Source organism: Homarus americanus, unplaced genomic scaffold (genome assembly GCF_018991925.1).
Source record: "Homarus americanus isolate GMGI-L3 unplaced genomic scaffold, GMGI_Hamer_2.0 scaffold48220, whole genome shotgun sequence".
Lineage (NCBI taxonomy): Eukaryota > Metazoa > Arthropoda > Malacostraca > Decapoda > Nephropidae > Homarus > Homarus americanus.
In genome coordinates, this window is record NW_024755060.1 from 3121125 (window position 1) to 3146684 (window position 25560).

Genomic DNA, 25560 nt, shown 5'->3' on the forward strand with positions numbered 1-25560 from the left:
TCATTTATTATACAGTCAATTATGTACACCCAACTTGAGAGGAAAGACTCTAGATGTATTGAATATATATTGAAGGCATCTTGTATTTTATATCTAGAGACGTGACAGATCGCCCAAACGGCTAACGAGCCGATCAGTGGTGAAGAGGATAAAGGTAAAAGTAACACAACAACACCCCTGTATTACTACAACCTGAATTGACCAATGGAACAATACAACACTATGCAACCCTTAACATGGCACCAAAATTGTAACTCACATCAACCGGAGACCGAATGTCCTATGGCATTCCATAGGTGAACCACTTGGCACAATCCTCATGGCACAGTATGGACTCCCTTACTTCACCGCCACCAAGGTTAATCCACAACTTCTGTAATTATTAACACTTATTAGCATGAGTTACTACACAACAACAAAAATATCAGACACATTAATACAGTAAAGTTTGCCCTCTCAAAAATTCTTCTGATATTTCTGTACACAATCGGTGTTATTCACATGTAAGTATCACTCTTAAGTCAGGTAATCCACAATTAAAGTAATTTATATATTCAGCATCTTAATCACAGCTTCATTTCCATCAAATTTGATCAACGAGTTAAAAACAATCCCACCGATATAGCCGCCAATTTATACTGCCCATTAGGGGGGGGTCAATAATCCTAAGGGGGGAACTTAACGTAAGGTCGTTGCCACCAGACCCCCTGGACAGTATGTAACTTGTTTAGGTAGCTGATAGAGCGAGCCAGGCATTGGGTTGTGTTTTTCATTGACCAAATTATGAGTGGGAGGAAGGGTGAAACATTAATCCTGACTTAATTTTTTATTTATTATTTTTTTAGGGGGATTAGCCCACCCGAGCACAAGTCACCGACCCACATCGGGGCCTTGGGAGCGAAAATGTAGTAATAATAATAATAATAATAATAATAATAATAATAATAATAATAATAATAATAATAATAATAATGATAATAATAATAATGATAATAATAATAATAATAATAATAATAATAATAATAATAATAATAATAATAATAATAATAATAATAATAATAATAATAATAATAATAATACAGTAATTCATAGTAAATAAAAATTTTAATAAAAAGTTAAATAAAATAATAATAATAATAATAATAATACAGTAATTCATAGTAAATAAAATTTATAATAAAAAGTAAAATAAAATAATAATGATGATAATAATAATAATAATAATAATAATAATAATAATAATAATAATAATAATAATAATAATAATAATGTAATAATAATAATAAAGAAAAAAAAATAAATAATGAGAAATGCAATATTGTACAGTACTGTATGTTGTGTTATGAAGTAAGAGAAACAATTGAGACCCTGCAATTGCATTCAGTCTCAATACAAAATTAGTTGACCTTCATCAAAATAACTATTATTAAGGTCATTACACCTCACACAAATACATGACCTTCTCCAAATGAATTAATTAAAATCTTAATTCTTCATAAAAAATCATTGACCTCCTTACCTAGGTCATTCTTTATACAATCACCCAAAAATACTTTGCAGCACCAACATTTACAGCACCAATCTTCCTTGTAGCACCAAGATACACCTGACAGGTAACCCGCTCACACTCTACTCTTGCTAGGTAGATGGGATACTTCCCCGGTAATCATATCAGGACTATTCCAGCTTCGGGTATCATGGGGTCACTTAAGTGGCGACCGCGAAGCATCTCATACAAGACACTCATGGTCTGTCCTGGATGTTGATATGTGGGATGTCCAGAGGCCTCAAGGGAAGTTGCATGGTGGCCAGCAGTGTTCCCCACAGTAACACGTGGGTGCCTCAAAGTAGGGCGATGGTGGCTGGGCCGAGCATTCCTCCGACCTCACTGGGGACTCTATGTACCTATGCTCTTGGCGTACACCTGCGTGAGTGAGAAGAGACGCCCGACGGAGAATAATGCCTGAGGGGCTTTTTTTATCACCACACACTATTACAACTCTATTTATTCACTTTATAATATTAGGCAAGGTTTTAAGAGGTATATAAACTGCTAGACAGGCCTCTATAAGCACGGTGGGGTACTACGAGCGTTTAGGTACTGAGTACTGACCTGCGTGGGTGAGAAGAGACGCCCGACTGAGGTCGTGGCCTCGTGGTGCTGTAGGGGTGCAGCATTTGCCACGTGGGGAAAACATTGAGACACAGGCCGTCTAAGTAACCCTCCAAGAACAAGAAATAACTGTCCACAACATCTACAAGAACCCAAGGGGCTCACTGGAGGTGACTCAATTATTCGCTTCAGCCGCTGACCACGCCACACTTATAGGAGGGGATTTCAAAGCACATCATCCCTTCCTAAGCTCGGTAAGCCCCACCAATGAAGACGGCCTACACCTATACACCACCTTTCAAGACACCCAAGATCGCCCTTCTAAACACCGGAGAGCCCACCCACATTAGGGGAGGAAGGCTAGATCTAACCTTCGTCTCCAGTGCACTACAGCCTTCGGCCTCCTGGCAGCTACACCCCACGCTGACCAGCGACCACTTGCCACCCTAACAACGCTGAAGGTGAACAAACTCCCCACTCCACCCCCCCGAGATGGAGATACAATACCCAAAAGGCAGACTGGGGACTCTTTAAGAAACACCTGGCTAAGTGGCGCGAAAAATCACAGCCGGCCGGCGCAGCACCCGTGGACGAGACAACCCTCCACCAACAATTGGTCGAGGCGTTTCACCAAGCGGCAGAAGAGGCTATCCCAAAAACAAAACCCACATCAAGACAGTACAATGATTACTGGTACTACTGTCCCAGGGTGAAAGAACTCAACCACAGAGTGAACATGGCCCGAAGAAACTACAGGAGACATCCCACGGAAACAAACAGACATCTCCTGCAAGTCATAGTTAAGGATACCAGGGAAGAGAAGGAAGAAATAAAAAACGTAAGCTGGCTCAAGTGGTGCTCCGAACTGAACGAGCACACCTCCCTTGGCAAGATGTGGGCCCAGATCCGAAGGGCATCTGGGAAGGCAACACCACCACCACCAACCCATCCCAGCCCAGAAGAGGAAGCCGAGAGACTTGCAAAACTGTTCTCCGACCGAGCAGCAACGAAAAACCTCCCGAGACAGGCGGAGGAGACACAACGGCGTCTGCGACAGGTCAGACTCCAGATGATCGAAGAGGCCTGCAACAGTGAAGATGACACCGACAGACCTTTCAACCAGCAAGAACTCCAGAAGTCGCTAAAACGAAGCAAGGACACAGCACCAGGGGCCGACAGGATAACCTACTCCATGCTTTCCCATGCCGGAAGCCGGACACGAGGCTTTGCTACAAGTCATCAATGCTTCGTGGACAGCACAAAGACTTCCACCGGAATGGAAGAAGGCAGATATACAGCCCATTCCGAAGCCCAGAGAACCAGACAAACCAAGACCCATCTCCCTCCTCAGCTGCATAGCGAAGACGGGAGAAAGAATGGCTCTCAACAGACTCAAGTGGAAAGTAGGCAGCCCACACCCTCACATTTTTGCTTACACCGACAACACCGGCACAAGCAACAATATTGCCGAGATACTCAGCACAGTGGACAATAAACCAGCTTTGGTGGTCTTCCTCGACCTGGAGAAGGCCTTCGAACTAGCAAATCCACTGGCCATTATAACGACGCTCGCTGAAAAAGGCGTCAAAGGAAGGTTGCTGGGTGGATCCAGAACTACCTCACACAGAGAGAAGCAAGAGTACGCTTTCTGGGGGCAACGTCAAGCTACAGGGTCCACGAAAACGGAACCCCACAAGGAGGCATCCTCAGTCCAACGCTGTTCAATGTCCTGTTGGAAAATCTAGTCAGACTTCCTTTCAGGCAAACAGCCAAGCTCCTCTGCTATGCAGATGACTTACAGCTCATAGTAAGAGGAGCAAACAGACTAGCCAACACGCAACACGCACTCCAACTTATAGAAGAGGAGTGCAACAGACTTGGACTCAAAATAAATGCAGCCAAGTCGAAAGCGATGGCCATCTGCACAGACACACCAGACATGATGCTCTCCATACAAAACCGCCGGTAGTCTGGACCAACACCCACCAGTATCATGGAATCTGGTTTGACCAGAAACTCACTTTCAAGCCGCAACTCGAGTATCTCGGGCACGGGACGAAGAGCAGACACAACATAATGAGGTCGCTCACCAGCACAACCGCAGGAGCGAAGATACACGTGCTCAAAGCCTACTACACGGCCGCCATCAGATCGCTGGTAGATTACAGTGCTCCAGCGCTCATTGGACTGAGAGAAGACACGATAGCTAAGCTAGAAGTAATCCAAAATAATGCTCTCAGGAACGTGCTCGGAGCACCCATGTGAACCAGAATTTGCAATTTGCAAATGGAAACTGAACTACCACCCTTGGCAATACGAGTCAGGCAGGTGACAGCCGGTCTCCTCGCCAAAATCTGTAGATCAGATAAGCCCACAGCTGTCAAAACGCGAATCAGTGCCTCCCTCCACCTCGACCACAGAGTGCGAGGGGCCACCTGGTCGCACGAGGCAAGCGAGGTCATCCGACACCTGCAAGCAGAAACACTCGTCAAGAACAACCAAGACATACGAGACAATGGTTATGTAGTTCCACCACCATGGAGCTCTCCACCAGCCACAATCAAAATTACCAACCTAGGTGATAGCAAAGCCAACCTCCAGAAGGAGGACCTCCAAAGAATAACACAGGAAGCCATAGCCACCGAGACACCGGCTATGCAGCATCATACTTCACAGACGGCTCGGTGGATCCAAAACATCATACATCCGGAGCGGCCTTCCACACCCAAGGTCAGACCCTCCTATGGAAACTTTCTAATGACTGCTCCACCCTACAAACAGAGTTGGTAGCAATCTCAAAGGCCCTACAACACGCTGCAACACAACACAACAAGTCCATCATAATTCACACGGACTCGAAATCGGCCATGCAGGCGCTGCAACACAGTCAACCAAGAGACAACGTCCACATCATAACCTCGATCCTCGCACAGCTACAGGAATTCCAAAGACAAAACCGCCCAGTCGTCTTACACTGGATTCCCAGTCATGTAGGGATCGGAGGAAACGACGTGGCAGACGAAGCAACCAAGGCAGCCACACGTTCTAGTAGCATACACATTCAAGTTCCAGCAAGCGTGCAACAGATCAAGAATCATCTCAGAAAGACTAGCAAGCTCCAGATCCAAAAGAGCTTCCTTCACGCATTCAACGCTGGTTCCCAATCAGCCAAATGGTACGTGGCGGCTACAAAAGGGGAACCACCTCTTGCAGACAAGAAAACACCAAGACAAACCCAAGTTAGTCTCCATCGACTACGACTAGGGTACAAGTGCTCCTGGCAGATGATCGGAAATGACGTCATGGAATGCACCTACTGTCAGGAGCCAGCAGCCAACCCACTTGAACACTATCTCCTCGACTGCGAAGTCACACAAAGTCTCCGAAACAGAACTCAAAACTTCCAAGAAGCACACAACACCAGCGGCCACTCTAACCCGAAAGGCCCAAACAAACCACATTCACCACCTACTCCGGGTCATCACACGATACCCACCACCCAGATAGCTTAGAAAGTATCCTTTCCCAGCAAGTGTGGACCCCAGTTCGGGGGGCGCGCCACTCCGAAACTGACCACGTCCAAGAGTGGGGGTTGGTAGTAAGCGTCCACTGATCGGGGGTCCGCTCACACTTGCAACCTGCAGTACCCTTTCATATCTGCAGGTAGGACAACCTTCAATCACAAATCCGGTCTGGCTGCTCCAGGAGCTCCAGCCGGAACCACCAAACGGGCCGCCTATAGGCAAAGGCCCGTATCGGACTACGGTCCGACAATCTCAACAACAAACAACCAGTGAGATTCATTCTACCCTACGTTCCTGAACACGCAACATCTCCTCTAACGAAGCTCCTGCACAGACACCTCCTCAAGCACGCTACTCACTGAACGTGTCTCTTGAGCAAGCCTCTCGCCACACGGCATCTCCAGCACCAGACTGTCTTTCATATAATATATTTTATACAATAAAACCACCACCTAGAGTTTCTATCCATCCATCCTGAGTGCTAGACAACATAATATCACGTAACCCTACACTATTACCAGAGTCCTGTTACGAATTAAGAGCTAAGGTTCTCAGGTAACTTGTATGAATGGTGCTTAAGTGTGCTATATGCAATATTATAGTGTTGTGTGTTCTTTTAAATGTACACCCAGTTATGGTGTAAGTGGAAAATATACCTAATTGGAAGTCCAAAATGAGAAGAGCCAGGGAGTTGAGCCTTGTAGTTGTATGTTACTGAAAGTATTCATAAATCTAATTTCATTTTAATAATCCATTTTATGTGTATGTTAATCCCAGTCCACACTATCGAACAGTGACCGTCGGGCACGAGTGATGAGTCCGTCATCGCACACTGTTTTTGGCAACTTTGACGGGCAAACCAGTGGACAGCCCATGCCCGTAGTTGAGCGATCAGCAGACTGCCCGGTAGTTTGGCGCCAGGCATGGACCGACGACGACCAGCACAATACATAATGATCACTATCAATATTTAAGTTATTTAATGGAGAGAGTCTTGTACATACGTTTTGGAGTGTATGTAATTACTTTATACAATAAACAGTTTATTTCTTTACACAACAGTGGTGTCAAACAATAATACTATATAAACAATCCTACCTGCAAGTAATCTTCCCGAGTACTGCATATATAGCTCCACATGTTTCTGGTATTATGAGTGACAAACTCTGCTTCGATATCCTAGTGGTATACTGCAGTGACGAGTATGTGCACCCAGTTGCTCGACATCTGAGCGTTGCTTCACGGGCTGCTGCTGGGGTGGACGGAAGAAACTTCACAATTTTGGCTAGGAAAAAAAGTCACGGGAAAGAAAGTCACATTTTATTTCACAAAACTCAAAATATTTTAAAACAATTATTAACTGAAAATACATGACTTTTACATATTGACAACACAATTTATATATGATGCAAGTTGGTTAGGTTAAGTTTTTTCCGTGCCTTTTTGTGACACTTTTTCTTGTGACTTTTTCCTGAGACTTTTTTCCTGTTACTTTTTTTCCTGGATTCGCTACTGGTATACTCTACCTCAGATGGGTATCTTCCTTTGTTATTTATGGTTCCACTTTAGCTAGGAGTGTGTAAAAGGCGTTGATATCCATTCTCATGTAGTTGGTGAAATCACGCTCACTTCCATCTTGTAGTTCACGTAATACAGTATACCAGATCGTTTTCTGCACACTGTCCTTACTTTTATTTTTTACAAACACAGCAATTAATATGCGGTTTCTCTCTCTATCTGAGGCTGTTTCTCTTTCTCTATGTGAGGCTTTCTCTCTCTCTCTCTCTCTATCTGAGGCTGTTTCTCTCTCTCTCTCTCTCTATCTGAGGCGATTTTTTTTCTCTATCTGGGGCTGTTATTCTCTCTATCTGGGGCTGTTTTTCTCTATCTGGGGCTGTTATTCTCTCTATCTGGGGCTGTTATTCTCTCTATCTGGGGCTGTTTTTCTCTCTATCTGGGGCTGTTATTCTCTCTATCTGAGGCTGTTTTTCTCTCTATCTGGGGCTGTTATTCTCTATCTGGGGCTGTTTTCTCTCTATCTGGGGCTGTTATTTCTCTATCTGGGGCTGTTATTCTCTCTATCTGGGGCTGTTTTTTCTCTATCTGGGGCTGTTATTCTCTCCATCTGAGGCTGTTTTCTCTCTATCTGGGGCTGTTATTCTCTCTATCTGGGGCTGTTATTCTCTATTCTGTTATTCTCTCTATCTGGGGCTGTTTTTCTCTCTATCTGGGGCTGTTATTCTCTCTATCTGGGGCTGTTATTCTCTCTATCTGGGGCTGTTATTCTCTCTATCTGGGGCTGTTATTCTCTCTATCTGGGGCTGTTTTTCTCTCTATCTGGGGCTGTTATTCTCTCTATCTGGGGCTGTTATTCTCTCTATCTGGGGCTGTTATTCTCTCTATCTGGGGCTGTTATTCTCTCTATCTGAGGTAGATAAATCAGTAGACATATGCCAATAGATAGACAGTTATAACTCGGCAGACACATGATGAATCTCATTTGAGGTGAAAATTAGGAAAAACATTGTATTAATGATTTTTTGTTTCAATATACTGTATTTCTGAAGACAGGTCAGGTCAGGTCAGGTCAAGTCAGGTCAGTCATTGTCTCTCCCTCCCACCCATTGTCTTTATTTGTCACTCTCTACTTCCCCCTTTTCTCTCTCTCTCTTTCACTCTGCCCAATCTGTAACTCTCTCTCACAACAAAAAACATGGCCTTATAATTGAACAAATAATAATAATAACAATAATATATGGACTAGCAATTATTCAACACAGCGGGCCACTTGGCAGCTTGGTCGACCTGAGGCACTTCGCTACAATAAATAAATAAATTAATATACATACTGTACATACATACATACATATACCCACATGGGTTTAAATACACGTAAGTTGCATGTGCGTATACCACTCGGTGTATATTCATCCCTCAATCTGTAGATATACCGGTAACTATTCTATCATATGTTCACACAGGTTCCATCTGTGGTGACAGTTGTGTGTACATACTGTCATTTGCAAATGACACCTCTGATATGACAAATATGGGTTAATACACCTGTCCTGTCTTATTTGACAGTTTTAGAGTGGCATACTACTGTCATATCACACACAACACCTCAATTTCATCAAGTTATACATGACATGACAATATGACATCACAGAGAGTAGATAAATTAAATATTTACTGACATGAAAGATGCTGTCATATATTTACTGGCATGATGCACTCATCAGAAGTTTATTGGCATATGACAGGTCATGTCAGGTATGAGTCACAGATCATGTTAATAAAGAATGACATGATAGAATATTAGGTATTTTCCATGATGTTAGATATAAAGTACAGTATATACTGGTATGACACAATCCATACATGTTATCCTGGCATATGACAGTTCATGACAGGCACATGACAGTCACAGTTGATGTCAGATGTTAACAGGGGGTTGGGTTATAGGATCACTCAAGTCCATTTCTTGGTATGATTTGGTGTCACTTGATGGGACATCATCCGTCACCATCGCGTCACTAGAACTACTGGTGTCACTCGCGTCGAGGCTCTTGGTTTCAGTGTCATATGATGCAACACCCCTAGGACCATAATGCTCCCTCCTAGAGATGTGGTCTTGGCTGGTCTCATATGATGCAACATCCCTAGGACCGTAATGCTCCCTCCTAGAGATGTGGTCTTGGCTGGTCTCATATGATGCAACACCCCTAGGACCATAATGCTCCCTCCTAGAGCTGTGGTCTTGGTTGGAAAAGCCAACATTTTGAACCTGGGGTAAGAATTGACTTCGGGGACTACAGCTGTCCTGATATTGTCCGCCATGTTCTTGCCCAGAAAACCGGTCATTGTGATCCCGGGTAAGAAACCGATCTCGTGCAACCCCAGAGCGGAACTCCTCGGAGAGATCGGGACCACTGAAAGAACGATTCCGCTCCCGGTTATCAAATGAGGAGTGATTTTGGCTTACAAACCGGTCATTTTCCTGTTGGCTACCAAATGCAGACGTGTGTTCTGTGCTCAGAGCCGGTGACACGGGCTTGAACAGGTGTGGTGGGGCTTCGGGTGTGTGGACACCAGCCTCGACGGGCGAATACGCTTGGGATGAGAGTCCTGGCGATTCTGATGAACATACTGATTCAGGAGTTCCTACGCTCCCTAAAGAACCTGGTCCCCCAGGGGTTGGGGAGTTGTCTAGGGATCCCACACTGAAAAATAATTATTATTAAATATGTTATTATCATATTAGTAGTAATTGCAGTATAGGAGTACCTGATGGCTTTGTTGGTTATCTTTGGTCAAATTTTTACACCTTGTATGCCTTCACAATCTATAGTAGTGTTTTTCTAGCTGATGGCACAAGCCCAACCCAGCATGCAGCTCATTGGCTCATACATAATGTTCAATTAATATTGATGTATCACAAATAACTCCATATATAACTGTTAAAGAGCACCATTCACCACTACTGTACTTTTCTTTTAACTAATTATTATTATGTATATTAAGACAAATGACACCAAACATCTAAGCCAACAGATAATAACAACCATTTCATAAGGAGTAGAATCAAGTGTAAACACCACATATTGACGTAAAGGTGTTGTTTAAGACAAACGTTAAAGGGAGGTGGTGCGCTTGGTGGAAGAGCTGCTCTGAGAGAGAGAGAGAGAGAGAGAGAGAGAGTGAGATTAAAAATAAATATAGAAGAAAAAAGTTTATATTAATCTACACCACGAAGATGCCGGAAAACAGCTTTTTGAAGTAAGACAGATTGCACGAGTATGGAAACACAGAAAAAGGCAGAGCATTCCACAGTTTGGCTGTGTGAGGAAAGAAGGATGTACTATAACGGGTTATTCTGGCGTGACCGACATCCACAGAGAAATGATGGGCACTGAGGGCAAGATGAGCGTTGTGAGCCCACGGCCTTGCCGGCGGTACACAGGATGCCAAATTCACCGAACATTGCCCGTTAAAGTACCTGTAAAAGAGAGAGAGTGAAGCAAAATTGTGGCGAAGAGAAAGGGAAGAAAGATTATCAACTAAAGGAGGAGAGTCGATAAGATGAAATGCCTTTGATTCCACCCGATCTAACAGTTGGACAAAAGAAGAGCCACCCCAGATATGAGAGCAGTACTCCAAGTTAGGACGAATGAATCCCTTCTAAACTTGAAACAACTGCTCAGGAGCGAAGTAGCTATGGCAACTGTACAGCATTCCCAGCTTTTGGGAGGCAGCTTTAGAAATGTTGAGGATGTGTGGCTTCCATGACATATTAGAGGAAATGGTGAGGCCTAGCATATCTATTCTAGAATTTGGCAGAATGATAGCGTCCCGAAATGTGATTGGTGGGAGATCATCTAATTTGGAAAGTGTAACTGGTAAATACTGAGTTTTATTACTATTGAATTTAACCAAGTTTCTACCTCCCCATTCAGAGATGCTGCACAGATCCACAGTGATAGATGTAATGATATTAGCTCTAGAAACAGATCTAGTTAGAGAATTAGTGGGAAGAGAAAAATGTGAAGAAGAGTGATGAGCAGAATCATCAGCGTAAGAATGGATAGATTTAGTCGTAATGTGAAGTAAATCAGTGATAAAAAGAAGGAAGAGAGTAGGTGAAAGACCAGAACCCTGTGGAACACCACTATTGGTAGAGAAAGAGTGAGAGATCGATCCCTTGACAACAACTGCCATGGATCGGTTCTCAAGGAAGCTAGAAATTAGAGAAACCATAAAGGGGAAGTTTAGAAAGCAAAGACTTGTGCCATACCCTGTCAAATGCTTTAGAGATGTCGAGGGCCACGACGAAAGTTTCCCCATAATCCCTAAGAGAGGATGACCAAAGATGGGTGCAGTAGGAGAGCAGATCACCAGTAGATTTCCCCTGGCAAAAACCATACTGGTGATCTGACAAAAGAGAATGGAATTCAAGGTGACGGAGAAAACGAGAGTTCAAGATGGTTTCGAAAATCTTAGAGAAGGATGAAGTTAGGGCAATGGGGCGATAGTTAGAGGGATTGGAATGGTCACCCTTCTTCAGGATGGGCTGAATCAAAGCATGCTTCCAAGAAGAAGGAAAAATTTGGGTTTTAAGGCAAAGGCGAAAGAGGCGAGCAAGCACAGGGGCCAGAATTTCAGCACACTCCCTCAGACATGAGGGAGTATTCCATCCAGTCCATGTGCCGTACTCACCAAGCGCACCACCTCCCTGTTACATTCGTCTTAAACAACACCTTTACATCAATATGTGGTGTTACACTTGATTCTACTCCTTATAAAATGGTTGTTATTATCTGTTGCTTTATATGTTTGGTGTCATTTGTCTTAATATATATAATAATAATTAGTTAACAAAAGTACAGTAGTGGTGAATGGTGCTCTTTAACAGTTATATATGGAGTTATTTGTGATACATCAATATTAATTGAACATTATGTACGAGCCAATGAGCTGCAAGGGGGGGCAGGGCTTCTGAAACTATTACCATCTGCTAAAAAGAAAACTGACTTAAGGTAAGGTAAGGTAAGGTAAGGTTATTCTTATTATCATTACAATATCCACAAAATATATATTTGAGCTTACCTATGGGGCTGGGTTATTAAAAGACCTCCAATGCAACGATCTGGTGCACAGGAGGACATACGTTTATTAGGGGTAACAAACGGCTCACACCGATCATCTACGTCCCATTTCCGCTTGAGTCCCGCCCCAAGAGGCGACGGCCGGAGAGCTATGGGGCTTAGACTCCTCCGTGTGGCGAATGTTTTCTTTGTTGGTGATGGGGAGGGACAGAATGACATATTTCGAACGTGTTGTTGGAGCGAGGGCGAGAAGCACTGTCTGCCAACGCCCCGAGTTGGCGATGCACCGCAGCCAGTCAGTGGCAGGACCGTGGGAACAATCGTTAAGTGGAGAGGGTCGGTGAAATCACGTCGGATGGATGTCGTGTTCAAGGTCGCTCCCGATGTGTTTGTGTTTACGTTGGTCGACACGCTGATTGGGGTGGATATGCTTGTTGGGACGCTGCCTGGGATCGTGTGAGGCTTGGGTCGACCGATGTCTTCTGTCTATGGTTATAAACACAAATTAGTTTATATTTTAACTTAACCTGAGCTAACCTTAGCCCCTCCACTACAGGGATGCCACTTTTAATATTTTATTTCACTAACACCAGATGATATTATTCAGCTCAGAGGCAACACTATAAACATGGGGTTAAGTTAACCTAACATTTATCAAACTGAATTCAACCTAATCTAACCTATGCTAACTTAACCTAACCTAATGTAATCTAACCTAACCTAGCTGACCTTAAACCAGAGCTAACCTAATCCAGACATGGGGTAATCATAATCTGTAATAGTAATCAATTAAAGGCACACCACCGATTTTCCAGGAAGTGATGATCCCGCACCTAGTTTAGTCCGGACCAAATTACGAGAGGGCACTTAACTCCCCTCCCTCCCTCTCTGCCATATTTCACTAGATTTACTGTTATTGTTAGTCTTTTCTGATACATTAGTGTTTAATATTGATTAATCATGGCACTGTAGCCAGTTTAAACTCATCACTGTAACCACCAGGCTACTAGGCCAAGCTGTGAGGTCTTATGGTTGTTTTTCCATCTCATATTTTTGGGTAGATATACATAACTTTTTTCATTTATTTGACTCAGTTACATGCACACACCATCCTATATACATATGGTTAAAATAGTAAAAGAAATAATTGTACTAAGTTTATTACTAAAAAATTTCTCAAGTGCAAACTATGTGATGTTTGGACTTAAATTAATCAACATCTCACAAGAATTACTGCAATGCAAGTTCTGCTAAGTAAATTCAGTGACATTTTACAAGAGCTAAAACTTAAACTCCCTCTATTGACTGATAACTATGTACCTTGTTATCTCCCCGCCGGCTGTCAACACCTCACCTCATCCCCCTCGCTTCCTCCCAGCCAGGGTGAAAGCAGTTTTAGGCTTAAAGTTTTTATCTTATAAAATGTTGCTGACTAGAATTAACAGAATATAACTTACATTGCTGGAATCCTTGTACAATAGTAATTAATTTGAGTATAAACATCATATAGGTTGCACAAGAGATGAAAATTTTAGTCCTTTACTGTAGTACATTTGAGTATAAAGTGTGTACAGTAATATGTTGCTCAAAATTATGGCTTTTTCACATTTAATTTACATTTAATATTTGTTTAATTTAAGTTTCTAGCAGTCCATGGTGCTTTAGAGACACAGGAGGTGTATAATTAGTGGGTCAGGTGTATTGTTGAATTATTATTACCTGACCTCGGTTGGTCCGGCAAAACGGATAATCTGGCAAGGCTTTGGAACCAAGGGTGCCGGAAAATTGGTCTAATCGATTAAAATGTTGAAGTAATCGTAAACGATTACATTTTCATTTAGGATAAACTAATCGTAATTGATTACATCCAAAATGTAATCGTAATCATGATTACTTTCACGATTACAAGAGTAAGTACATGCTGCTACTTCATTTCCTTTTCTTATAATACCGACCTCATTATTTTCAATACAGTCATCTACATTGGGTCCTTCATATGACTCGGCAAACATTCACCATCTATATTATGTCTGTTATACTAGGGTAACAAAATACTGAGTCAGTAAGATTTAAACATTCGTGCTGGTAACTACTGATTAAGCAAACACAGACTATACTAGCATGCAGACTTGGGCTAATCATTTCATCAATTACGTGAAGCTTCAGCAACAGTGAATTTGTTTATTCTTACAAGATTAAACCAGACTGCATAAGTTTAAACCACACGCGAACTGGACGTGTCAACCGTCTCACGGTGAACCACCCAAAAGAAGGTGATGCCATTTTATTTGTGTTTTTGTTTTGTAAACTGAATTCGTAATACTTATGAATTACAATTGTTAAATGTAATGTGCATACGATATCGATACAGCCTACAGTAAGCATACAGTTACCATCGCAAGCAAATATAAACAAACCACGAGTCAGTGTCAGCTGGTACCAGTTGTCCATCAGCGCTTGGTCCAGCGTAATGTTTCAATGCCCTGTGACTGTTGAACAAAACAAAGAATCCATGCCTCTCCTCACCTTGTAGTACTAGAACCTGTTGAGAGAGTATTCAGTGTTGCTGGCCAAATCTTTAGGCCACATAGTGAAAAAACCTTCCACAGTCTAGTTTTAATTAAGTTCAACAAATTAATAATAAGTTTTAATTTCTATATACCTGTCCTGAGAAGGTGTAACCACTCAATATTTTCTTACTGTTATTGATGTATAATAATGAACTGTACATTTTATTTGCTTAAATTAATAGCATTAGATAGTTTTTATTCTTGAAACTACAGTATCTCTGATATAATGGACACAGTATGTTTCAAAAGCTCTGAGGTCTACTGGTAATTCTTTTCTTAAAAAAAACTTAATTTTAAATTTACTACTACAGTACACAGGGCCGTCCCGAGGGTATGGCAACCGGTTAGACCGCCCCAGGCCCCGCGGCCCTTACCTCACCCAACACCAGAATTAGTGACCGAGTTAAGCTGACCTCACCTTACCACCCAGATTCAGGAGACCAACTGAAGGATTAGTGACCAGCACAGTTAGGCAATGCATCTGCTGACATGAGGTCAAAGGTAAGATTAAACCAGACTGAGAACAATGTCCGTGATTTGTGTTTTGTGAAATTGTTGATATACATTATCTTACTGTTGAACAGCCCTCTATTATACCATGGACACCAGGGAAAGAAACAGACACAGAAAATACATCTCCGGTGCAGAGAAAAGGAAGAGAGAAGCAATTGAAATGTCAATGAAAGATTCCCTAAAAAAATATGTTTTAAGAAACACCAGAACTAGTGTAAAAAAGGAGCTGAGTGACTGTGATGGTGATAGTGTGAGTCATATTCAAGCTGAGGAAGAGGAGAGTACTGAAAAAAATACTAAGGCTTTTAAAATGGACAGCTCTACCTACGCTAACTGTCATGTTGATGAATATCTATGTGATCCAGCCAACTGGCCACATTTACTGGACACTACTACAATTGATATTTTGTTATGAAAGGGACCTGTTAAGGTATCTAGTGAAAATTATGTGTTTCCCAAAAATGATGAAAACCGATACGTTTCAGAAGACTTTTACATGCGAAGATTGCCAAATGGGGAAATATATGAAAGATGTTATAACATAGTAAATTACATTATACTTGGCATAGTAATAGTATGATTGGGGAATTAACAATATGTATAGTACAGTATGTATGTATGTAACTATACAAACAAATTTGAACCTCTTTTATTTCATATATATATATATATATATATATATATATATATATATATATATATATATATATATATATATATATATATATATATATATATATATATATATATATATATATATATATATATATATGTATGTATGTATGTATGTATGTATATATATATATATATATATATATATATATATATATATATATATATATATATATATATATATATATATATATATATATATATATATATATGTATGTATGTATGTATGTATGTATGTATATATATATATATATATATATATTAAGAATACAAAGGGGCCCCACAGTGGATGAATTGCCCTGGGCCCCGCACCCCCTAGGAACGACTCTGACAGTACAATATTGTTTTGATAATCTTCATTTACTGAAAGTAATGTCTTAGGTATATCTGAGTATGCAGTACAGTAGCCATACATTTATCACAGCACTAAATTACTATCCTCTTATAAGCATTTGTGTTAATAATATTCCAAAACTTGTGAACACTTAAGTTATTTAGGTCAAATACATTTCTATATTTAATTTCCATATTAATCTTTTGAAAATTTACTGTAGATCCATCTGTTAAAGATTTTGAATTATTTTTGTCTATTAAATGGCCAAACCATTATGTATAATTTCTGCCTTTTTCAACTCTCAGAAAATATCATTTAATTGCACCAGGTTGACAAACAATACAGTAAATTGAGTTTCTGTAGTACGTTCATTTATTTACCCACAGTCCTTTAGAAGTATTCATGATTGGGCATCATGTAATCGATCACATCCATTTTTCCTGTAATAGTAATGAAATTACCATGTAACTGAAATCACCCCATGTCTGACCTAACCTAGCTGAACTTAAACCTAACTTAACCTAATGTGATATAACCTAACCTAACCTAAACTAATCTTAACCTAACCTAGCAAAACTTAACCTAACATAAGCTTAACTAAAAATCTCTCAAAAACAATCTTAAACAGTCTAACAGTTCTTTATATAATATTAGAACAGTTAGTCACTAAGGTCAGGTCCTGCCAACAGTCACTCACTAAGGTCAGGTCCTGCCAACAGTCACTCACTAAGGTCAGGTCCTGCCAACAGTCACTCACTAAGGTCAGGTCCTGCCAACAGTCACTCACTAAGGTCAGGTCCTGCCAACAGTCACTCACTAACAGTCAGGTCAGGTCCTGCCAACAGTCACCACTAAGGTCAGGTCCTGCCAACAGTCACTCACTAAGGTCAGGTCCTGCAGTCAACAGTCACTCACCACTAAGGTCAGGTCCTGCCAACAGTCACTCACTAAGGTCAGGTCCTGTCAACAGTCACTCACTAAGGTCAGGTCCTGCCAACAGTCACTCACTAAGGTCAGGTCCTGTCAACAGTCACTCACTAAGCTCAGGTCCTGTCAACAGTCACTCACTAAGGTCAGGTCCTGCCAACAGTCACTCACTAAGGTCAGGTTCTGCCAACAGTCACTCACTAAGGTCAGGTCCTGCCAACAGTCACTCACTAAGGTCAGGTCCTCCCACGACTGAGATAAACAGTCTGTGATCTGTAAGGTTGACTGGACGGTGCGTTCGTGGGCTGCCTCACGATTGACTACATCCATCCCTTCCTCCACCCTTAGCTGACACACACGCAAGGGCCCACTGCCTCTCGAACTGCCCGGAGACTGTAATTGAAAGATAGAGATAGAGTGAGAGGGAGAGAGAGTACAGTTGCAAATCAACACATTCTAAGGGTCTCAGTATACTGAAAGAGAGAGAGCGAGAGAGAAATATGAACTGCTAGAGTTAGCTATATGGCATTGAGAGAGGAATTAATAGATATATATAAAAACAGATAGATAGGAGGTCCCTGACTTATGAATGCCCGTCGATATGAACGAGGTTATTCTTGAAATTTACAGTATTTTATTTACCTGCTGACTTATTTTTTTACCTTCATTAACTGTATTTTGTCATTCTGTTTCTTATTTTTTCTTAAATTAATTGATTTTAGATGTATATAAGGACTTAGGCTATGATATAGTGTGATTTTAAACACTGTTCTGTAAGTACGCTACAGTATGCACATAGTGTGTGTTCAGACTTATGTACAAATACAAGTTAAGAAAGTCCTCAGGAAAGGAACCCGTTCGTAACCCGGGGACCCCCTGTCCTCTGTCTCTTCTAAATTAATTAATGAATTACTGTATATTTATAGCCTAATGATCATTAATGAGAAATCTATTCAATAACTGGCAATTAATAGAATCAATTATTATTTGTGACAACGTACCAGTGGCGAAACGGGGCCAAACGATGCACTAAATCTTCGAACTCTAGGCTGTGTTCCTTGTGTGTCCCCTAGTACTCCTTCTCTGTAACAATAATAACAACAGTAGTACAATAATAACTGTAGTACAACAGTAGCAGTAACAGTAGTAGCAACATTAGTACATGTATCTTCAATAATCGTGGGACCCGATAATCGCTGATCTGGGTTATCATGGTACAGGTTGTACCTCTCTAGTCCGGCAACCTCCGGATCTGACCGGTGCCGGACCATGGAAATTCACCCCCGAATCACTCTACATAAAGCATAAAAACAAAAGATAGGAAATAAATAAATTAGAAAAAGTAATACAGTTAAAATACTATTTAATTTACCTTTAATGCTACCATAATTCTGCTTCCAATGTGAAGTGATGGTTCTGTAACTAAAATTACATTTGCGTTACATCAGGGATGTTGGCTATTGGGCAAACTAAAATCGTTCCGGACCACAGGAGTTTCCGGACCACAGAATGCCGGACTAGAGAGGTACAACCTGTACCTGTATCATCAACTGTCACCATGTGCATGCTTATCACTGATTGATCTGGCTTATCATGGGATAGTGGCGGGATCACTAGAGCAACAGCGGTAACAACTTCTGCCAAAAGATGGCAGCACGGCTTCCAGTGACAGCCTTTGTTTCTCCGCACTGCTTTGGTCGGTGTTTGAAGACCGTTTCCTGCTCCGTGCTTGTTTTTGGTGCAATTTTTGTAACTTTTACTTACCCTCCACCATGACACCTGTGAACGAGAAGAGTGTTAAGGTTCCTGATCCAGCCAAGCGACGAGGACACGTGTATTATCTGGTCGAATGTTCCGATGTTCCCAACAAGGATAATAATCATGAGCTTATCAATACTCCCACTGTGTGTTACCTCTCCCTTCCACTCAACCTTTCTCACTCCATAATTTAAAATTTATATAACATAATGTGGAAGGAATATGACATTGTTCATTTATACTTACACTCAATTTTGTGGGTAGACATCAGCTGCTCACATGTGTCTGGCAAAGCTGCAGCCAGTGTTACCAAACAAACTGACTGATGCCTCATCTCCTCACCACTTAACACAATTCCCCCCTCCACCACCACGATAACCACCATCACCACTACCCCTATTATCACCACCTAAATCATAATTTCGTGATGGAGTTGCTTTAGCCAGAGCAGATTAGCACATTGTCCACTGCACGACATCCCACCCATTTCTTACCTTCCTCCTTCCCTCCCACCCACTGTGTCTCACCAACACTCTGCCTCTCCTTCTACACTGAGTGTCATTCATGATACAATATTGTACAGTAATGTACATTGTTTATTGTTATTCATTAATTAGTAAAGATATGTTACTATTATTATATCTTTTAGTGTACCTACACATTTTTGGGGGTATATTCTGGTCAGTTAGGGGGATGCATCTTTGGGGTCGTGGGACGAAACTCATTTTTTTTTTTTTACAGGAATTAGCCCACCCACACACAGGTCAAACGACCCACAACGGGGCCTGGGGGGGCGAAAAAATAAGAACAGAAAAATATTGAAAATGGAGAAGAAAAAGGTATACAGTATTGTGTTAATCTACACCACGAAGATGCCGGAAAACCAGCTTTTTAAAGTGAGACAGATTGTAATAGTATGGAAACACAGAAGAAAGCAGAGCATTCCACAGTTTGGCTGTGTGAGGAAAGAAGGAGGTACTATAACGGGTTATTCTCGTGTGACCGACATCCACAGAAAAATGGTGAGCACTGCGGGCAAGACGAGTGTTACGAGCCCACGACCTTGCTGACGGTACACAAGATGCCAAATCCACCAAACATTATCCGTTAAAGTATCTCTAAAAGAGAGAGAGTGAAGCAACATTGCGGCAAAGAGAAAGAGAAGAGTCGATAAGATGAAATGCCTTTGATTCCACCCGATCTAACAGTTGGACAGAAGAAGAGCCACCCCAGATATAAGAGCAGTACTCCAAGTAAGGACGAATGAATCCCTTATATACTTGAAGCAACTGCTCAGGAGTGAAGTAGCTACGGTATCTGTACAGCATTCCCAACTTTCGGGAGGCAGCTTTAGCTATATTAAGGATGTGTGATTTCCAGGACATATTGGAGGAAATGGTGAGGCCTAACATATTTATTTCAGAATTTGTTATGTGTTTCAATATACTGTATACTGTTACTGTATACTGTTTTGTTTATCACAGTAGTTTTCTGGAACCTTACCCCCGCGATTATTGAGGATACATGTACAATAATAACAGTAGTAGTACTTGGGAGATCTGAGTCACTCATTTCCTGACCAGACAGGTGGCAGAGAAGGTCCTGTGGCCAACCCTCGCAGACGATACACTTTTTGGTGGTGCTACGGCAGTGTTTGTAGAAGTGTTGATCAGATGAACACTCAGAGCATATGACCCCTTGCAGGGGGCAGTTCTTGGTCATGTGGATCATAGTATTTGTAGCACTTCATACATTGTTGGATGGGTGTATACTTTCATATTCTATTTGGTGTGAGGAGAGAGAAGTGTCATATACATAGAGCCCCTTCTTCACTCTTTTTGCATCCATTGTGTCTGCAAAGCGAACCTTTATTATATTATGGGCACACATGGGTACACCTCCACAACCTTGATATTGTTTTGCTTTTCTATTTCATCTCTTATTTCTTCGGCATTATTTTCCAATACATCTTTGTCCAACTTCTTACATACAAGGGTGAGCTTGGTGCCGTATTCCCTTGGGACAATGACCTCATTTCCGTTAGTTTTCATTGTGTCCGTGGCACCAGACTAAAGTAGTTTATCAGCATCTTCGTCTGTCTCTATGAGGATGATGTAACCATCTCTCAGATCCACAAGTCTATTTATTCTCACCCTTAGGTCACTTAATAGTCTTTATAGCTCTGCTAAACCCTTGCCATTCACGGGTTTACGATGGCTAGCTTGCGAGCCTTTTCCCACAGAGCAACGAGTCGCCCCATGCAGCATCTCGTGTTGTACTTTCAAAACTTTAGTGTTTGTGTGAAATGGCCCCTAAAAGACTGCCTAATGTCAGTGCTAGTGATGCTAGTGGAGTGAATGTAAAAGACAGAAGTCAGTGATGACCTTGACAAGGAAAGTTGAACTATTAAATAAGTTAAAGGAGGGGATGAGTGCTGCCGTGGCTGGTCTGTTGACTGGTATAGGTATACAGTAGTGCACTAAGGTAGTATAAGTTGCTATTCGCGGTTTTGCCTATTCATGCTATTATTTGGCAGCTAATCCCCGCAAATAACATGAGTATTCTGAACAGCTGCTCCCCAACTTACGACGGGGTTAGGGACCCAAATCCAGGTCGTAAGTCGAAATGGTCATAAGTCGAAAATGCTTAAATAATACATAGAAAATCTAAAATGGGTGTCTCTTTTTCTTCTCAGCACCACAAAACTCACTTTTAAGCTTGCCAGCCGTTTTAAAGTGAATCACAAAAAAAAATTTTGTCAGTACACAGCGCAATCACTGACGTTGGGACTCGAAAATACGTAATTTGACAAAATCTTGGTACGACTGAGGTGGTCGTATGTCCGGGTGGTCATAAGTCGAGCAGGAAAATACACACACAAGATTTTTCCTAAGTAATCCCTACTGAAATGGGAGGTGTGTCTTATATGGTCGTGTGTCTGATATGCAATTAAAGTATTTCCCCCAGTCATACGCTCCTACACTCAGTGTGTTGTTTTCTTAAGCCATGCACATAATGTTAAATAGACATAAGATGTGACACGACTGTACCTGCAGTATAGTATACCTGTAGAGTACATGCCAAACCAATTGTAAACTTGACTGATGATTTTACTAAATTATTATTATTATCATTACAGTATTATTATTTTATTATTATTACTGTATTATTATTATTATTATAATTATTTCAGTATTGCATTACTGTAATATTACAATTATTATTATTGCAGTATTGTATTATTGTATTCGTATTATTATTTACAATACATCTGTGGATTTTTCAATTTTCTTGAGTAATAAATTTAAATTAACTTAACCTACCCTTAACATGACCTGAATTAATCTTTGTTAATATGATTCATCCAAATTTAAACTTCCCATAATCTAACTTGAATCGTCACTCTGGGGATGCCACTCTTAATACTTTATCTGGTTACTACCAGATGATTTTATTCAGCTCAGAGAGGAGCCTGTACACAATGGGTAAACTAAACCCAACCCAATGTAACCTAACCCAATGTAATGTAACCTAATCCAATGTAATGGAACCTAACCCAATGTAATCTAACCTAACCTAACCCAACCTAACCTAACCCAACCCAACCCAACCAAACCCAACCCAACCCAACCCAACCCAACCCAACTTAACCTAACCCTACTTAACCTAACCCAACTTAAGCTAACCCAACAAAAAAACCTGACCCAACCCAAACCAACCTTACCTAACCAGACCACACCAAAACAAACCCAACATAACTTAACCTAACCTAACTTAAACTATTCCAACCTAATCTAACTTGACATAGCCTAACTTAAAATAACCTAACCTAACTTGGCATAACATAACAGGACTTAACTTGGCATAACATAACTTAACCTAACTTGGTATAACATAACTAAACCTAACCTAAGCACACCTTGAGGCAGAAGTTAAGGGTGGGTTGGATACAGGACCCTGCAGCACCAATTGGTTAATCATGGGAGCGCTGCTAGACCGCTTCAGCTTGTTGCCACTTGACATAGCTGCTTGACTGCTGGAGTGAGTTGACGACGAACCACCGCCACAACCCTCACTGTCCGACACACTCGCTCCGCTGAGGTCAACATCCATTGTTGATTCTGGCATGAGGTTCCCCTCACCACCCTAGGCTATGGGGGTTGGTACATAGATATATTAGATATATAAATAAGGCAAGGAAGATAATATAGAATGAATAAGGTAATATATATATATATATATATATATATATATATATATATATATATATATATATATATATATATATATATATATATATATATATATATATATATATACTCATTATACTGTATATATAAAGGTATAATTGACTACTACTACATGTACAATATATTGTAAGTAAACAAAATACAGTGTACAGTACAACTACAGTACAGTACAATAAGTTCTTGTTTAAAGTTGCCCCCGACAACGCTGTTTCGTTATAACGTCGCTACTCTTTATATAACCATGATTCGGATAACGTCCCGCCGATTCAGTATGATGTCGTCACAGACTACTTTGTACGGTGCATCACCCTCTCTCATCTTGGTGCGCTACGCTCTCACCCTCGGAGCTTGACAGCGTCCTCAAGCATCGCCAGTCTTTGTTAGGCTTCCACAGCATTCGTGTGTGTTTAAGTGTTTTTGCTCTAAATACTGTACTGTAACCATTCAAAATGTCTTCCACGCACCCATCAAATGCTACTGATGCTAGTGTTGTGAAGAAGCAATGTAAGACCGCTGCAGTTTACTCCATTCTTATGTAAGAGAATATACTGTGCTGTACTAAAGGTACTTTATGTCGTGTGTGGGGAAGGCGTTCATCTGACTTTATGGTGGGAAGCAGTTCTACACGAGACTATTCACATGAGTGCATTAAACAAAACAATAATGAGATTATCAAGCTTAATATTTATTCCCACACCAAATCATAATCCCTATATCACCTAAATATTACATAATTAATATAAATAAACTATATATCAATGTTTACTGATGAAACAATATACAGCATTAGATACAGTTTTGACAACTATTCACATTTCAAATCTATGTCAGTTTCTATTAAATCAACACATGAAATAGACAATAAGCCCACAATCTAACTATATATCAAATTACCTGGCAAAATATGTATTAAAGAATCATTTAATTTACTTACAAGTTATTTACAGCCATTAGAGAGTAAATTAATACCTTATATTTATTACTATTTAGGGATAAACTAGCCTTAGTACCTAATTATTTTAGGGGTTAAGATTAGAAAACCTAAAATACCAAAATTTTAGGTTAAAAAGTGAAATATATTGACAATTTATGTAAATAAATACAAATTATGAAACTTTGTTAAAAATGTCAGGTGTTGCAGACCTCCAAGGAAACATATTGGTCTCAGTTTAGAAATGATTAATGTTTAGATAATAATACCTAACCAGGGTCAACTTACTCAAGTTTCTAAATATAACCTTACAAATACAAAAATAATAATTATTTACGAAATAAAATTAAGATAGCGAATTTATTCAGAGGAAACTCCTTCCTCCTTATGCACTAACTCACTTATTTACGGACATTTTTTGCCATAAAACCATCTTATTTCAACTGGTATAAGAGGTAAAAATTTCATAATCTTTCCATATATTTCCTCAAAATGTGTCCAAAATGGATAACTTAGGAAATAATTAAGAAAAATACGATATTATTCCGATTGCAAGTCGAGTCTGCCAGACCCTAAAGGACATAAGCTTCCCTTACTTTGGGGATTTTAGGGTCTAATTGCCTGATATATAAGGGTGTAATACTGTAAAAATACCTGATTTTACCGAATTTATCCCCCAAAATGGACAAAAATGGACGACTTACGTTAAAATGAAGAAAATTGCCATTATTGACGAGATCAAAGTGTAAACAATAGGTTGGATGTGTTCTAGATTCTGATTAGTCAAGCCGCCAAGCCGCCAGCCAATCAGCGCTCAGCTCTCACTTGACGAAAACATGCTAATGGCCGCTAGACTTCATTTACGGGATCACTAAACAACACCTCTAGGCACAAGGTATTTAAGTGTTTGTGTTTGTATCTTTACATTAAACGTTAATTAATTGTTAATATTGATTTTCGTAAGGGCGGGTAATATTTCCTTTGTAATTCTCCTATTATATGCTACCATCTGTTTATATATAATAAATATATGTATATTGTCTAACATCAAGTGTAAATTCTAAAATAAGAATTTACTAAAAACCTTTAAATCTTAGAATTTAGCCATTTTTTTATAGATGGGATCCCGAATATAAAATCTCTAATAACTGTTTATAAATTTTTCTGATTATTTTTGGAAAAATTTGTAAATCTGAGTACACTACAATATTTACACTTGTCCTACAAGCCCCCCCTTGTCACACTGACCCCACCCCTTGTCACCACATGACCCCCACCCTTGTCACACTATGACCCCACCCCCCTTGTCACTATGTTACCCCTTGTCACTATGACCCCCCACCTTGTCACACTCTATGCCCCC

At 40.5% G+C, this 25560-nt stretch overlaps 1 protein-coding gene across 1 annotated transcript; it reads right to left on the minus strand.

The window, feature by feature from the left end:
- Positions 1-8170: 8170 nt before the first annotated feature.
- LOC121856375 lies at positions 8171-25003 on the minus strand. The gene is made up of 6 exons (XM_042351907.1): positions 24902-25003; positions 22936-23167; positions 18260-18341; positions 17490-17651; positions 12244-12728; positions 8171-9860 (listed from the first exon to the last, which is right to left on the minus strand). Exons 2-6 carry the CDS (start codon positions 23142-23144, stop codon positions 9074-9076), a joined length of 1725 nt encoding a protein of 574 aa, XP_042207841.1. The 5' UTR covers positions 23145-23167; positions 24902-25003; the 3' UTR covers positions 8171-9073.
- Between the last annotated feature and the right edge of the window lie 557 nt (positions 25004-25560).

Excerpts from the sequence above, each read along its gene's own strand:
- LOC121856375 (XM_042351907.1), bottom strand. The coding sequence starts at position 23,144 with ATGCCAGAATCAACAATGGATGTTGACCTCAGCGGAGCGAGTGTGTCG. Across the intron at positions 18,342-22,935 it reads CCCTTAACTTCTGCCTCAAG|AGAAGGAGTACTAGGGGACA; the intron begins GTGTGCTTAGGT and ends TTATTGTTACAG. Across the intron at positions 12,729-17,489 it reads CGTGGGAGGACCTGACCTTA|ACAGAAGACATCGGTCGACC; the intron begins GTGAGTGACTGT and ends TTATAACCATAG.